General features: G+C 41.6%; 1 protein-coding gene across 1 annotated transcript; it reads left to right on the forward strand.

The window, feature by feature from the left end:
* The first annotated feature begins 10244 nt into the window (after nt 1-10244).
* Nucleotides 10245-18346, forward strand: LOC146982499 (polyserase-2-like). The gene is made up of 10 exons (XM_085783505.1): nt 10245-10337; nt 13413-13433; nt 13528-13690; nt 14253-14515; nt 14757-14902; nt 14985-15249; nt 16810-16981; nt 17175-17428; nt 17550-17647; nt 17971-18346. The coding sequence occupies exons 1-10, from the start codon at nt 10259-10261 to the stop codon at nt 18301-18303; spliced, it is 1794 nt and encodes a 597-aa protein (XP_085639631.1). The 5' UTR covers nt 10245-10258; the 3' UTR covers nt 18304-18346.
* The last annotated feature ends 35 nt before the right edge of the window (nt 18347-18381 follow it).

Consider the following 18381-nt stretch of genomic DNA (forward strand, 5'->3'; position numbering starts at 1 on the left):
GGTGGACAATGACAGGGTGGACATTGGGCATGACAGGGTGGACACTCATAAATGCAATAAATCTAAAAGAAATTATGTTTAAAAAAATGTCAGAGGTCTTTTTCCCATATAGGGGGAAACCAGTTGAACAATTGAATCTTCTTATATTCCTCAGTTTTAATTTTCTCTTTTGCGAGGTGTTTTTTCAGTTTCCTCCTTCGAATGCTTTCCCCTTGACACCGTTGCCTGAAACACAATTTGTAATAATATCACCAAAAAAGTCCATATTGTCCACTCTTACTATGTACAGTACAGCATGTACTGTTATAAAATATATAGTAGTGTGTAACATTATCAGCATAAGGCCAAAATTATGCACATGTCCTTCCTGTCATGAACCATGTCCACCCTGTCATGGGAGGTTTACAGTACTGTACTGACAGGGTGGACAGTGACAGGGTGGACATTTTAAGCTAATTTTAGTATTAAATGAGCACATGGTGGACCTTCAGTTAGCAACATGATGCAGTTAACAAGCTGACTGTGTACTTTTTAACAAATATGTTTCAAATTTTTGAAGGGTATTAATTGATATTTCACTATGACAGAGTGGACATGTTAAGCTTGACAACATCCAACTACACACACAATACGAGAACAAATACGAAATATATGTGTAAACACTTACTTTGCAACTAGCCACTGTGTCAGGCTCCATTGAAGAAAGACAAAATGATGGTAGTAATGTCACTGAAAACATCATAGGGTTTCTTAAAGGGGCAGTTACCCCAAAATGACAGGGTGGACAGCGATTTCAGGGACACACACAAAATGTTCAATATAATTATGAAAATAGAATATACATGATCAAAATTACTGTTTTTCTCAAATAGGCTGTTGTGGACAATAAAACCATGTAAAAAAAGTTTTGATTTAGTATCATGTAAGCACTTATTACACACGCTGTAGTTAGCAGAGCACTGTGTGGGACATGCCAAAATCACGTACATCCAATGCAAGAAAACGGTATAAAATAAAGGGAACATATTTTAAGTGAATTATAATTATACCAATATGTGAGTAAATGTTTGGCCATTTATAATAAGACCTCAGAGTTTCATTATTCTGCTACATTTTCATGATGACTGAGTGATTCTGATGAGGACACCAAAGGCACTCCATAGTGATATTGACTCATGTGACTCTCCCTGCTTTCTGTTTGCTCACTATCACCTTCTCCTGCTCAGTGCGGCCTCATTCAGAAAAACAAACAAGATAATAGTAAAGTCGCCAGCACTATCAATGGAAAAAACAAACAGATGAACAATGTTGTCTTAGTCATCTCTGCAGGATGCATATTTTAACTTCATAAATAATAAATTAATGGAAAATTCAGTCTTTCTGTGTAGTTTTTGGTTTAGATTTATTTTTCTAACGTTGGGCGACAGTCAATGTGCCGACATTTAAATTTTTTCTCATCAACTGTTGAAGCTACCTAATGTATTTTGTTGCAGATTAAGTCCTCTGTCTAAAAGCTGTGACCCGCTTCACTGGACTCAGTCATATCAACAGATTTGCTCTATTTACAATTTGTGAACAGATTTGAAAACTGTAACTGAACTAAAGCTGCTCTTTGTCTGTGATTTGTGTGTATGTGTACCAGACTTTATACCTCGCTGCTGTCAACCTGAGACACCGAACTACATTTATTAAGACTCAAGTTATGCCTCTTATTACAAGATGGCGGCACACACAAGTGCAGCTACAAATGCATTTTTAACTTGCTTAACTAAACTGAGGAAACCCTTGGAGATATGGAATAAAAATATAAAACTACATAGGCTAAGAACATAAAAATAGATAAATAAATTAAATAAAATGATGAATAATAAAATAGATAAAATAAACTCTGTCATAACAAAAGCTAAATTATGAATTGACTAAGAAAATAAGACATTAGTTAAAAGCCAAATTAAATAGGTGGGTCTTAAAGCAGAAGTACGCGATCCGGTCGTTTTGGCTAATGCTGCGTTCCAGGCAGGCTTTTGAAACCGTAAATTACAGCTTCAAGTCACAACTTACGACTTTGTAGCGTTCCAGGCAACCCACTCGTGTTTTTCCGACCTGTTTTACCTGTGAAAGTCACTATAACGGCCACTCGTAACTTCCGACCCGTGAAGTCGTACCAGATCGAACTGGTACCACTTCACAGGTCGGGTCGAGTTACGGGTTGCCTTGAACGCACCATAACAGTCCTCGTCCCTGCGTCACCACATTCACGCGCATCCCATGGCTGCACACACAGCCCTGCATGCCGTTCTCTCTCCTCATTGGATAAAACTTGTAGGATACAAGAAAAGTTTTCTCCTCGGCTCAGAGCAGAGCAGAGTGACTGACAGACCCGTGTTTCAGACCAAACACTCTATGTAAGTGATTGCTGTCGGAAGATATAACTATTTAAGACTTATATTAACACAAAAATATCGCTTACTTCTGCTTTAAGCCTGCTTTTAAAATATTAACATTCTCTGCGACCCTCAGGTCCTCCGGCAGGCTATTCCACAGACGGCGGCCATAATGGAAAGATGCCTCACCGTAAATTTGTGTTTTAGCTGTGGGGATAAAAGGCCAGTGCCAGAGGATCTCAGGGTCTGCGAGGGTTCATATGGTAAGAGCAATTCTTAAAGGGACATTGTGTAACTTCTCTTGTTATCTATTCACGAAAATCGACTATTTAGTTCAAAAGTATGTTATTCATTACTCAGTAATCCCCCCATCAACAAATTGAAGTGTTTCTTTCAGCTCTGAATGAGCCGTTCATATCATTCATATCTACATGGAGCGGGTAAGCTCGGTGCTGCTGCCATGTGGTGTCGCCATGTTTTTACGTTCAGTGGCAGCGTGACGGTAGGAAACCACGGAAACTCAGCGGAGACACCGGAGCTGTCGGCTCAGGTCGAGGTGGCGTCTGTGAAAAGTCACCGCGGTAACGCAGTGAGGAGGAACGGAGCGTTACACTGATGCTGCATTCACGTGCAGTCGGGCAGACGGCCGTCGGTAACGAACCAGATGTCATTTTAGTCACAGAAGTCGAGAGAAAGCCGGTAAAACGTGGGTCAGGTAAACAATACGACATCGCCATGACAACATATTGTCACGTGTATTGTTTTGCCTCGTGCTGATGGACCACTTGTTTACATAGAGGCTTGTTTATGCCGTTACGTGCAGCGGCTGTCGTCCGTCTGCCGTCTGCCCAATATCACGTGAATGCAGCATGAAAAATACGATTGAGTTGCTTGCGATATACAACCGCAACGCTAGATGGGAGTAATTCCTACACAATGTACCTTTAAAGATAAGAAGGTCCAACACCCTTATAAGACATTTAAAAACCATTAAGAGATCCTTAAAAACAATCACAGGGAGCCAATGCAGTGATTTTAAAACATATGTGATGTCACCGAACCAGAAACATCAGCTGCTGCAGGAAACAACATTAACCTGTGGGAAAACATGCATCAAGCTGCACACAGGATTTGTATGTTGCCCCAACGCTGACTACTGATTAACCAGTTTACAGGGATGGGAACTTGTTAAATTGCATCTCAGCTGTTTTGGCGGTCGACACCTGTTGTTTCCCCTCAGTGAAGCTGACTTCCTTGTTGTTTATAGACTAACTGGCAGAGCCGGTTTGCTTTCACATTACAACTAATAACACATGCTGCAGAAACTGGGAATGACTCACATTTCCTTAAGCCTAATCACACACATTATAATCACATTCATACTGAGAAAATATAAATATAGGGTCTTATATACCTGCTGAGGTTCACTGTGGGTTTTTCATACAAACCCAAGGTTTATGTAAAGCACCTTGGTCAACCTAGGTTGTCATAAGGTGCTCTATAAATAAACGTGACCTTGACCTTGAAATCAACTGAGTTTTAATGTTTAAACAAAGAGAAATATAAAGCAAAAAATACAATTTACATAAACATTCATCACTGCTGCAACAGAGGGTGTGTTGACAACAAAGACAAAAAACAAGTCACTGCTTCATCTTAATCTTTAAGTTTTTAAACTATTTATTTTTTATTAATCACTTTACGTGTCATTTAACTTATGTAACACCATTTTTTGTTTAAAATTACATGATAAATACATTTCTTATTTCTTATGAGTAAACCAGTGTTTCTAAGGTTTGGCTGGTATTTAATATTTTCTGATATATGCGATATGTTTTATAACACAGATTCTTAATTTATATTTTATTGCAGTTTTGCACAGTCTACCAGATGTGACCCTCATTTTACTAAGCATACAGCATGTGACAAATAAAACTGCTGTAACTGCAACATCACTTATATCTCAAACAAAAATCACATTAGTACAGAAAGATGAATCAATCCCTGACTACTGATTAACCAGTTTATACAGGGATGGGAACTGATTAAATTGCGTCTCAGCTGTTTTGTCACCTGGATGAATGAGCCCGTAGCCTATTTATATTAATCGTTTAGCGTAATTGTGTCAAAGTTTCAATTATGACTTTGCACTTTTGCTTACTGGCAGTCGACACCCGTTGTTTCTCCTCACTTCCTTGTTCAGCTCGGGATATCTGAATGTTTATAGACTAACTGGCCGAGCCGGTTTGCCTTTAAGACATGCTACAGAAACTGGGAATGACTTGCATTTCCTTAATCACACACACAATCACATTCATACTGAGAAAATATAAATACAGGGTCTGAGGGTTCTGCGGGTTTTTCATACAAATCAACTGAGCTTCAATGTTTAAACAACATGTTTAAGCAAAAAATACAATTTACATAAACATTCATCACTGCTGCAACAGAGGGTGTGTTGACAAAGACAAATAAATAAATAAAACCTATGGTAACACTTTACAATAAGTCCCTTAATTAACGTAAGTTAGTACATTATTAAGCATTAAACTAATGTGTTAATTAATGCTGAGTAATGCATACATAATGATAACTAATTACATTATTCAACTAAATTTATTAACTAACTTTGAGTAGTAAACATTAATTAACTGCTTAGGCTACATTAATTAATGTGTTTCCTAATCCTAAGTAATACATAATAATGATTGTTAATATATCATGTAAACAGTTAATTAATGCTTAATAATGTACTAACTAATGTTAATTAAGGGACCCTTATTGTAAAGTGTTACCAAACCCATCAGTACCAGTCACTGCTTCACCTGAATCCTTAAGCTTTTAAAATATTTATTTATTATTGACAGAGACGTTCTATATTGTATTATCTATAAGGACTTTGTTATTAATCACTTAAAGCAGGAGTAAGCGGAATATTTGTGTTAATATAAGTCTTAAATAGTTATATCTTCCGACAGCAATCACTTATATAGAGTGTTTGGTCTGAAACACGGGTCTGTCAGTCACTCTGCTCTGCTGTAAGCCGAGGAGAAAACTTTCCTTGTATCCTACAACCTTTATCCAATGAGGAGAGAGAACGGCATGCAGGGCTGTGTGTGCAGCCAAGGGATGCGCGTGAATGTGGTGACGTAGGGACGAGGACCAATAGATCCATGACGAGGGCGGGGACTGCTAACTCCATCGGCTGACAAGAAGCCAGCCAAAACGACCGGATCGCTTACTTCTGCTTTAAGATAAGTGTCATTTAACTTAGGCTATGTAACATAATTTTTAGTTTAAATTTCATCAATTGATCAATAAATTGCTAATGAATAAACCAGTGTTTCTAAGGTTTGGCTGGTATTTGATATTACGCAATCACTAATATTTTCGCTATATGCGATATTTTTCATATTAGAGATTTGTCATTTATATTTTATTGCAGTTTTGGCAAATAAGCATACAACATGTGACAAATAAAACTCTCTGTACTGCTGAACTGAACTGCAACATCACTTATCTCAAACATAAATTACATTACTATAATGATAAGATAAGATAAGATAAGATAAGATAAGAGGTATTTTATTTATCCCCATAGCTTGGAAATTATGCCATATTTAGAAAAAAAATGCTTAAGTAAAATAGAATTATATGTATTATTAAAAACAAACTGGTAGGCCTATATTGTGATATCTAGAAGACCCTGGATCCCTAATTGCAAACTTTTTGGACCAGAACTAACAGTAGCTAAAGCAACTCCAACATTAACATAGAGAATTCAATCAAAACCAAATGCTTTCAAATTTGTTTTGGTATAAATAACCAGCAGAATAAAAACATCTTTCTCTGCTCATCAGTGCCACATTAAGCTCATTTTGATTCAACACTGAAACATGACAAAGTACGAAACTTTCCATGGAGGTGAATATTTTCCATATGACTGTGATGTCACACAGTCAGTGCCTGCCTGTACTCATGTACACCATGCCTCTGATCCTCAGGCTTTCTCTAGTTTTACTTGTTCAAAGATTACAATCTTCTGGAACTGACGATGACTAGTTGATTAGTGAACTGGCATCCAGGTGCAGTTTAACCAGTTCATTCGCCGTCACTGTCTCCATTCAGCCGTCACAGGAGATGGATGGAGCTCATTCTGTGCCGTTTGTTTCCTTCATGACTTCATGATGAATGATGTCAGAAAAAAGGCATCTGCTATGTGACAAAATGTAAATGTAAACCTGTTTCTTTCTTTAAAACAAGCTTCCATGACGCACAACCCACCCTTAACTGATCATTGTCTGACATGTTGGCCTGTTTCAGCAACATTTCTTTGAAAAGACATTTTTACATAAGCTATTTCATGTTTTGACACATCACATGAGAAACTGGCTGTTGTGTAGCTCTCCTGTGGTCCTGTACGTCCAGACTAATGCAGCAGGTAACTGAGTAATTCAAAACGATCTTTCAAATGTGGATACTGGTATTACCTTTTTATATAGGCTACAGTCTATGGATATTACGCCATGCTTGAAAATTCAAGATGGCTGCCACGGGAGCGTACCTATATTCCCCGAGTCCTATGTTCCCCGTTTTTACCAAAAAGGGTCCTATGTTCCCCAGTCGCAGTAGCCTACATACCGGGGAACATAGGACCCTTTTTCTGAAAAAGGGTCCTATGTTCCCCGCTGCTACTGGGGAACATAGGACTTTAAAAAAAAAAAAAAAAAGGGTCCTATGTTCCCCACTGTTGCTGGTCGATGGACTCTCTCTATCTATCTGGCCTGTCTAGCCTCTACCTGGTCTTTTTACTAAACTTAACCAACTCCTTTCTTCATTGCCTAAACCCAACCAATGGGACAATTACACTTCTCACTCAAAGTCACAACTCAACTTCTCACTCAAAAATAGGCAAAAATATGCCAAGTCACTCACAACTCCAATTCCAGGTATGGGTACAAAAATTGTATGTTCCCCGGGTCCTTTTGGGGAAAAGTGGGGAACATTGGACCCTTTTTTAGAAAAAGGGTCCTATGTTCCCCTGTCCCATACAAAGTGGGTAACATAGGACCCGGGGAACATAGGGATGATCCCGCTGCCACTTCTGTAAGGAAAGTGTCATCACAAAATGACGATGAAACCATGGATTTAATAATAAAGGAAACAGCAAAATCCTAATAAAAAAATAAACTAAAAGTTAGCCTACAATCTAGGGGGTGAAATTGAACGGCTAAATTAAAGGCTAATTAATTAGCTTATAGTGCTAGCAAGTCTGCATAAAGAGCTGAGACAGGTAGCTAACAGTTGACTCTTAAAACTTTTTGCTTCATCATAGGCTACACTTTGACACCCTCATCGTCTATCACAAAATACCTGAAACATGACCCGGGTAAAATCCTGTGGTTGCATCCTTCAAAGGACACAGCCTACGTGCTTGGAGGCAGCAGCTTCGGAGAGACACCTCTGACGTCAGGCGGGACAGGGGCCTATGAATGGGACAGGCCTCGCTGTGACATAATCGGCCTTCAAATGTGTCCTCCGAAGGATGAAGACCCAGAAGTGACTGCTAGATGGGATTTTTCAAATATGAATTTTGTATCCTTTATTGATCGGTGACTCTATTGACAACAAAAACTTCATCCAACATGTCAGTTCTATTCACAGACCTGTCAGTCAGATTGTCTCCTGTCCTGTTGATTTACTATGTTGCATGTTATCCTATTATAGCCTATTTCCTGGTCCTTTGTCTCGTGATACAATGTTGAACGAACCAGCATGTTCACCTATTCACACAGTTTTACAAACCATCACATCTGTGGTTTGGTTTTGCTTTGAAGAACATTTCACTGAACCAACACTGTGGACAAAATATACTGTATACCTATACGGGACAGGGACGGTGTTTAGCTCAGTTGGTAGAGCCCCCCCCTCCCTCCCCATGTGTTGAGGCTATAGTCCTCACTGCAGGCGGCTCCGGTTCAAATCCCGTGACGAGCGGCCCTATCCTGCGCGTCAGCCCCCCCACCCCCGCCCCCCTCTGCTTCCCATTTCCTGTCTCTCTCGCAACTCTCCTGTAGCCTGGCTCTCGCCAGACCCTTGTAGTTCCGCAAAGCTACGCTGAGCTCCGCACAAGGGTCTGGGACTGCTCCATAGGCGATTCATTTCAGAAGGCGGGGCCTTGTAAAAAAATCTTGTATGTGATTGGATAAACCACTTGTCCGTTATCTTGAATGACGTGCCACTTCAGCCACTCACTGCGAGCCGCCATTGTTGTTTGACTCAAACAGTTGCTTCAGCGCTACGTCACACCTCAGAAAGTCCCGCCCGGCGATCCTGATTGGTTCATTATTTTTTGCTCCGGGGAAGAAGTTTGCATTGGCCTCGAGTCCAGACCCTTGTGCGAAGCTGAGCGTAGCGCCTCTGGTGGAGCTTTGCGGAACTACAAGGGTCTGGCGAGAGCCAGGCTAACTCTCCTGTCCATTAAGGGCGAAAAAAGCCCCAAATAAATATACCTTTTTTAAAAAAAAAAACAAACAAACAAACAAATGTAGCCTATAACCTAACTTTATTCTCACTACAATTAGCCTAGCCCATTTTACAACTGATTGTTGTAAATTAAACTACCCAGACAGATATAACAGCAACAACAAATAAGAAAATGAACACAATATTATAGGATACTTACATGTTCCCTCAGCCCTATGTTCCCTCTGGACTCTCTCTACCTATCTGGACTCTATCTATCTGGCCTGTCTAGCCTCTACCTGGTCTTTTTACTAAACTTAACCAACTCCTTTCTTCATTGCCTAAACCCAACCAATGGTGGGACCAAAGGGCTGTGGGAATAGGGCCTAATTTTCAGTGACAACAAAAGTTAGAAATGAGGGAACATAGGGCTGAGGGAACATAGGGCTGTGGGAACATAGGGATGACCCCCTTACGGTAATGTGCAATACTTGACCTATGGCCTACCTGCAACTGAACGAAAGCAAAGCTGTGATTAGTCATTTACAGCAATTAACTGGAAATTAAGAGTCACAGTGATTAATGATTAATGAGCAGAAAAACATGTAACACCTGTATGGTTTGGAAAAACTCTGGCCGGGGTCCAGTTGCCTGTGTCAGACACATTAAAACTTGCGGAGGACGGAGGTGGAGGAATGCTGCCAGACAGCAGTCGGTCAGTGTTGTTCCACCTTTTGATCTGATGTTTACTTAAATGAAAACAGAAACAACATGTCTGTCAAGATCAGTCTTTAGATAAATAAACTGGAAAACAGATTAAATCAGTTTGGTTTCAACACAACGGAAGAAGCCTTCAAAATAAAGCAGTGTCATTATGTAGAAGCACTTCATATTAAAAGTCTTAGTCCAACCAAAGTACACAAGGATCAAAAGTAAAAGTAGTAGTAGTAGATCAGTCCAGTGGTTCCCAAACCAGGGTTCGGACCCCTCTAAAGGGTCACCAGATAAATCTGAGGGGTCGTCACATGACTCATGTGAGAAAAAAGAGGAGAAAACAAAAGCTCAGATTTATCAGTCAGTTTTCAACATTTGGATTTTAATGTTTGCTTTTCAAAAATTATTCTGTATCAGTTCACCTTGTTGGTTTAAAATGAAACGCAGAGAAAAACGTCTGAGAACAAATCAGATATCTGAAGCTTCCCAAATGTTCTCAAGCTATACCTTGAGAGTTTAGTCGTTGGATTTGTCTACCGCTGTGTTTGGTAGAGACTGTCTGTGGTTTGTGGTTTGTGGTCAGGTGTGGGTGTGTCTTAGACAGGTAACAACTTACCTCCACCAAGTAGAGAGAGAGAGAGAGGGAGGGAGAAGGACGGAGGGAGGAGAGAATAAGTTTATTTATACCAGTGGAGATGAGAACAAATGGACTTTCAGTCATGGCTCTCTACAAAGTGATCTGTGTGGCGACTCTGCTGACTCTCCTGACGCCAGGTAAGGAGCCTCCTCACACCCGTACACCTGAACCAATCATATTAGAGATCTGCTGACAGAGACGAGAAACACAGGAGGAGGAAGTCAAATCTGTGAATAAGTTATAGCGGCTGTGTCACGCTGAGAGTGTGAATTAGAAGATGTATTAAGAGAATTAATGAGGATTTAAAAGAGGAAAAATAATGCTGGGCAAATACTGAAACAATAATGAATCTGAGTCTGCAGATTATACAGTAAATACAGTGTGTGATAAAGAAATAAAAGTTGGATGCTCGGATATGTAAGGAGGTTTAATATTAATATTTAATATGGAATTCATTGAGATAAACAATTACAGTCATATTTTCCACTTTAATTTTACACCAATATGAAATAAGTCACAAGTTTGCAATATGTATGGTGTGTGGGATAAATATTTTAGAGTTTTTAATTTATTGTCTATTGCTGCTGTATTTATACTTTTGCACCTGGGATTGCGACCAATTTCGTTGTGCTTGCGCAATGACAAAATGAAGTCTATCTATCTATCTAAAGGGGAAGTTTTACTGGATATGAGTGTGCAGTTTTGCTGTTGCTTTGATCACAGCTGGGGTGTGTGTGGATCAGTACGAGCAGCTTTAACCTGAATTGTCTTGATGCTTTTCTCCATCATATTTACACTGGGTGGGTCGGTCACTCCTCGTTAAGTCCCAGATTGCAAAAGTGCTAATGATTTACTGACAAAACAATCACCTGCTCTTGACTGAACAGTGATCCAGCAGCAGTGGGAGGTGTCTCACACGTGTACAATAAATCTTTACATTTTTATTGATATGAGTAGGAAAATATGGATCGTTAGGACTACAGGGTGAAAAAACAATTATATTTTGACGCATGCAAACATTTTCAGGGGCCAAATGGTCATAATAATCAAGTTCCATGATCGACTTAATCGCTATAGTCTTAGCAGTAGGTTTGTTACCTTTAATTGTCGGTGCAAGCTATTTTTAGAACGGCGGAGCAGAGCCGCGAGCTGCTCAGAGCTACGCTACGGAGGCTGATGGGATTTCTTGGTTTCCCTCATCAAACTCATCAAATACACAATCCAACAACTCCAAAACGCTCTGGTGGACAAGTTGTGACCTGCATATTCACCACGCTATGAGATAATAACAGAACGTTACCAGACAGAGTTGTTTTAGAGGTAAATTCATGCAAAACCGCTGTGCGTTCCTGTCGAGGGCAGTTTTTCAGCGAACAGTCCCTGCATTTGCCTCTAAAACAACTCCGTCTTGTAACGTTCTGTTATTATCTCATAGCGTGGTGAATGTGCAGGTCACAACTTGTCCACCAGAGCGTTTTGGAGTTGTTGGATTGTGTATTTGATGAGTTTGATGAGGGAAACCAAGAAATCCCATTAGCCTCCGTTGCATATAGCTCTGAGCAGCTCACGGCTCTACCCCGCCGCTCTAAAAATAGCTTGCACCGACAATTAATAATAATAATAATGGGCCAATTTTCCAAAAAGTTGAACTATCCCTTTAAATATTCAACTCATTCAACAGTAAATGACAGTAAATGTGTTTTGAGGGAAATATCTGCATTACACAAGGGAAACATATTAGTTAAAACTCCATATTTGCCTTTCTTTTTGTGTATGGTTTTTTTTTTTTTACTGTGTTTTGCCTGAAGTTACATTTCAGTCTTCCCTCTGGAGCTCAGTCGATGAGTAATTTAATAAAAAATAGAGCGGATTTAAGGTAAAACACTTGCTGCCATGTTGGAAATGTAGGTCCAGGTGGTGAGGGGGTGGGGCTTGGTGCCTGCTTTGTTGTGACATCACAGAGTGACAGGAAGTCCTGACGGCTGGTTTTAAGGCTCAGTTTCTGAATACAGGCTGTGTGCATTTCTCTGTTGACTGAGGCTTTGATACTTCCACAGTATTAATATAGAACCTAGAGCTGCTTTATAATCCAAAATCAAAACTGATGTAAGACTGACGTGCACTTTAATGGTGAGGATCATGTGAGAGAGATTTAAACAGTCAGTGATCAGTGTTTGTCCGGTCACGGGTCATTGAACATCTCCTCTCGGTCTGCTGACATTACGGTCCGTGTACGTCATCACACATGACGGTAACTGAAGAAACACAAATATGTACCCAGTGTTTCTTGTTTCAGCAAAAAAAAATTCCCAGTGTGGACAATGTGGGGTGGAAGGAATGTTGAAAGTCCTCTAAGACGGGGCAGTAAAACCAGTCTGGGGGGGGGACCAGACGCCGTGTCGCTTCACAATGGAATGATCCGTTAAAACAACACGACACACAACACCCATTCACGGTACATGTCACAACAGGTGTTGTCACGCCAAAGAGGTATTACAAACATGTAAACCTGTTTTTTTATCCTTAAATCATTGACACTTGTATCAGAGTCCTGTTTCTTCATGGTGATTCGTATCTGGTTGCAAAAATTATACAACCAAACATATTTTCCTCTACTCCTGGCTTTTATTTGAATTGTTGACCATAAGGAAGAAGGTATGTTTGTGATGAGTTTTTTGTGACATCACAAAGTGACAGGAAGTCCTGACGGCTGGTTTCAAGGCTCAGTTTCTGAATACAGGCTGTGTGCATTTCTCTGTGGACTGAGGCTTCGATACTTTCACAGTATTAATATAGAACCTAGAGCTGCTTTATAATCACACTACACATGGACATTACGTAATCCTCAGCCGATGTGAGGGTTGTTATGTTGTTATGATGCTATGTAAAGCCCTTTGAGACAAATTGTTTGTAAAAATGGGCTATAGAAATAAAATTGCCTTGCCTTGCCATCTACCATTATACTATATGGAGCTTTAATATAAACAGTTATTGCCAGTTGTCAGTTTGTGCTCAAAACAATCAATTTAGTAATTGTGTTTAAACCATAAACTGTGGTTTAAACCCCTGATTTTGGTTTGATGTGTGTGTGTGTGTGTGTGTGTGTGTGTGTGTGTGTGTGTGTGTGTGTGTGTGTGTGTGTGTGTGTGTGTCATATAACACAAGAAATTTCAGTATTGTTGTTTCAAGGCTTTCTCTTCTCTTCTTTTCAGAATCTCACTCCCAACTTGATGGTAAGTTAAAGTTTTTATATACACACATACTTTGCTTTGGCATTATGAACATGTTGTTTGTTTATAGTTTCATTATTATTATGTCTATCCTCAGTCTGTGGTATGGCTCCACTCAACACCAGGATTGTTGGAGGACAGGCGGCCCCTGTGGGCAGTTGGCCCTGGCAGGCCAGTCTGCAGCGTTCGTCTTCTCACTTCTGTGGAGGATCCCTCATCAACAACGCATGGGTGCTGACGGCTGCTCACTGCGTCTCAAGGTGAGAGAACTGAGGGTAGAGCGGCAATGAAACACAACATGTCTCCAACACAGGATAGATCAGGGGGATCAAGGGCGTTCAAGAAGAAAAATATTGGTGTACTACTCAGTTCTTTGTTCAGGCCTCTAACTGTCTGAGCGGTTCAGAGAAAAATTTTAGCTGCAGATGTTTCCTTCAGGAGTTGGTGGAGAACAAACACTGAGCAAAAAGTGTGTGACCACTGGAGACAACATCGTTCCACATGAATCATTATTTTTCTCTGTAACTGCTGGATGTGAAATGTTTGAACTACATGTGTCTATCAGCTCAAAAAATGACGATGGGTAAACATCGGGTTTTATCTGTACACAATTCGGCATCCTTGACGTTTCTTTAGCACATATGTACTATGAGAAATTGTTTTACTTTACTTTACTTTTAGAGAAAACAAAATAACTTTTATATTTAAATTCATATGTTTCAGTTCATATAACTGTTTTGAGGATACAATGAACATGTCTTCCTAAGCTCCATGCAATCCTTGTGTCTTACTAACATGCAACAACTCTTCTCGTCACCTCAGCTCTTCACCACCGACTGTGATTCTGGGACGCCAAAGTCAAGAGGGCTCCAACCCCAACGAGGTTTCTCTCTCAGTGTCACAGACCATTCTCCATCCTGATTACAATCCATCAACTAGTGACAATGATGTCGCCCTCCTGAGGCTCTCCTCAACGGTCACTTTCAACAACTTCATCCGGCCCATCTGCCTGGCAGCGTCAGACAGCAACTTCTTTGCAGGCACTGACTCGTGGGTCACTGGTTGGGGCAGCATTGGATCTGGTGGTGAGTCACAAAGTCTATGTTTGGTTACTAGCAGTTGCTTTTGTTGCTTCATTTCTGCAATATTTTCATTGATCAACATACCAACCTCAATGTGAACAACTTCAACAGCAGAAGATTAATAGCTGTTTTTATTTTTATCTAGGGTATCTTGGCTGTGTAGTAATGTGACTGTTGACTCATTTTGTGAGAGAGTGTATTTCACCACATTTACAGTATTTAACCTGTGTCTGTGTCTCCTTAGTGCCACTTCCGTCACCACAGGACCTGATGGAGGTGGAGGTGCCAGTTGTGGGGAACAGACAGTGCAACTGTAACTACGGAGTGGGTACAATCACAGAGAACATGATATGTGCCGGCTTAAGTGAAGGAGGGAGGGACTCCTGCCAGGTGATCATTTTACCATCAGTGTTAATCTCAGATTTAAGTTCATGCAAAGATTCCCAGCTCCTAAATGTTCCTCTCGTCTCAGGGCGACTCTGGCGGGCCGATGATGAGTAAGCAGAACAACCGCTGGGTCCAGTCAGGAGTCGTCAGTTTTGGAATTGGTTGTGCCCAGCCTAATATCCCAGGAGTCTACGCCAGAGTGTCTCGCTATCAGGCCTGGATCAACAGCCAAATCGCCAGCAACCAGCCGGGCTTTGTCACATTCACGTCCACTGGGACTGACAGCGACCAGAGTGTCACCTGTCCAGGCCTGCCGGCACCTACAACCATGGTCCCTCCTACACCTGCACGTGAGTATCCAGACTTTTTTTGGAGGGGGGTGGGGGGTGGGGGGCAGGCAGGGTCAGGAAGCCCCCCACAGTAGTTCCTGGTCCAAGTGGTACTACCTACAGCATCTACAAATGCTGCCCTCAACCTCACTGGCAGCTGTGGCTAAGTGCCGAAGCAATGGAGGTACGTGAACGGAACATGGATTCCAAAAGAAGAAAACTCAGGGAACATCAGCCAGTTTACGATAATATCTTTGCGAAGTGTTGAAGAATTCTCAAGAGAGGACATTCAAATTTCAGCCATCTCAAAAAACCCCATTAAAAGGCTTGGGAAGATATCTGACATGTCACTCAGAGACAAGGTGGCAATAAGAAACACGTGTGGGGAGTGTGACCAATGGTTGCAAGACAAGACTGGCCTCCCAGGCCCTTTCAAGGCTTGGATCTACCAGGATTACCAAGGAACATCAACCACATTGCTCTGCAGCTACAAACTGAGGCTCACCCTGAAATCTGAAAACCTGAAGAAGAGGAGTTCATGGTTATGCGCATTAGAGAAGTGCTGCAATACCAGGAATCGTTAGACCCAAAGGTTGCTGGAACAAGAGTGGCAAGTGAGAATGGGTAGAGAGTGGAGAGCAGAAGCTGCAGTGGGAGGAGTTGAGGCACAACTCTGCCTCAAAGTGCGGAGGGACAATGGCCGCTACTGGTAGCAGCATGACCAGGTCCACTGGACAATTGCTGAGACCATCTGCATTACCAGTAACATCTGCCGGATGATAGGGATGTTCAGGAAGAAGGAAAAAGAAGCAGAAGAACCAACAAGACAACACCAGAAGCCAACTGGGTTATTCTTCAGTGCACAGGACTGGAGGTTGAGGTAGACCTTGGAAAACAGCTACAGATCCCTTCCCACATTGCAGAGACTACGTTGTTACCTGATGGCGTTAATGATGTATTCTTACCTCAACTCTTGCCACGACTAGTAAATAAACCACAATGGGGTCATCCCTATGTTCCCCGGGTCCTGTGTTCCCGCTTTAGTATGTGACAGGGGAACAGGACCCTTTTTCTTTAAAAAAAAAAAAGGGCCCTACGTTCCCCGCTTTTCCCCAAAAAGGTCCAATGTTCCCTGCTTTTCCCCAAAAGGACCCGGGGGACATGCAATTTTTGGTCCCATACCTGGAAGTGAAGTTGTGACTTTGCAGATTTTTGACTATTTTTGAGTGAGAAGTCGAATTGTCCCGTTGGTTGGGTTTAGGCAATGAAGAAAGAGGTTTGTTAAGTTTAGTAAAAAGACTAGGTAGAGGCTAGACAGACCAGATAGATAGAGAAAGTCCAGATAAGTAGAGAGTCGATCAGCAACAGCGGGGAACATAGTATTCCCCAATGTTCCCCAGTATGTATTAGGACCAGGGAACATAGGACCCTTTTTGGAAAAATAAGATATCCCGGATGTTTTGTGTGTTAACTTCCCCAATGTCCTACCTGACCTTTACAGAAGCTTTGTCCCAGTCATTTTGAGTTTGATTTTACAAAACTTTACACCTCCACTGTCTCTCTGTTGTTTCCTCTCTCCAGCTGTGGTCTGTGGCCGGGCCCCGTTAAACTCACGCATTTTGGGGGGAAGCTCCGTGGCCTCGGCTGGCATTTGGCCATGGATGGCGAGCGTACAGATGAATGGAACTCACATGTGTGGTGGGACACTGGTGTCCGAGGACGCTGTGCTGTCCAACGCCAACTGTTTCTCCAGGTGAGACACTTTTAGAGATTTGCATCTTCAGTAGGAACCAATGGGCTGTGAGGGAGATCAGGATTGGTTTGGGTTGAGTTGGCACATGGAAACCTTTGACAATAAGTATAATACCAGACAGATGTAGAAGTTCAGTCTTTGTCTTAAAGCAACACAATGTTTTAAAGTGTTGTGTTCACCTCATCTACCTCAGTTCACCTTCACCATCCAACTGGACTGTCATCCTGGGCCGACTGAGACAGAACGGATCCAATTCCTTCGAGATGACTTTCAATGTGACGAATATCACTCTGAGCAGCCTGAACGGGTCTAACGTCGCAGTGCTGCACCTGGAAACCAAACCCACCCTGTCCGACTACATCCAGCCCATCTGCCTGGACAACGGGCAAACCTTCAGCGTTGGCACTACGTGCTGGGCGGCCGGCTGGAACGAAGAGCGAGGAGGCGGTGAGTCCATAACACACAGTTTGACACAGTATTTCCAACACACCGCATCATGTCACCACAAAGGAGTTGTCTGGGTTTTGATCCGTCTCTGATCCATTTCCTTTTTTTTTTCCAACTCTAGAGGAACAAGTTCTGCAGGAGTTCCAAACCTCAGTTGTTGACTGTGGGAACACAACCGCAGACGGCAGCATTTGTACCGGAGTGTTTACACTGGAACAGGTGACTATTATCATTAGTCTGAGTTTTCATTCATGTTGATATACAGTATGTCTTTGTCTTGTCTAGATGTTTTGTAGGTCCTTTAACATTAGAGATTTAAAGCCTTTTTTTTCTGAAAGGGAACAAAGGTCAGGTTTCCATAAAATCAATCAACAGCTTGCATTTTAAAATTTCAGTTTATGATGTTAAGTTTGTCCTAACAAGAGCAAACGTCATGAAAGTTAGATCATGTGTTTTTCTTTATATAGGCTATGTCTTTCTAGGTTACGTGTTAATACAGAATCCTAAGTGTGTTGGACTTGAACATTTCCATCTCTGTTTAGGGTGACTCTGGTGGCCCGCTCATGTGTAAGCAGGGAAACTCCTGGTTCCAGGCGGCCGTGCTATCATTTGAACACAACTCTACCAGCAACTCCACCAGCAACTCCACCGCACGTCAAACACGAGCTGAAGTGATGGTCTTCACCAAACTGAGCGAGTTCCAGAGCTTCCTGTCTCGGACAGTCGGGACGTTCTTGTCTCCAGCCTCCACCACCAACGCCACCACAGCTGCCCCCACCATGACCACCAGCGGGGGCGTTCTTACCCATTCCCCATCCCTCTTCTTCTCCTGCCATCTCCTCATCCTCTTTATGTGTCTCTTCCTCTTCTCATAGAAACCTCTGAGTCTTTCTTTCTGCAAATCGTGTTATACATGATGTGAGCAGCACAAATGAATGTTACACCCATTAACT

This window comes from Trachurus japonicus, chromosome 8 (assembly GCF_045865225.1).
Source record: "Trachurus japonicus isolate A0001 chromosome 8, Traja_1.0".
Lineage (NCBI taxonomy): Eukaryota > Metazoa > Chordata > Actinopteri > Carangiformes > Carangidae > Trachurus > Trachurus japonicus.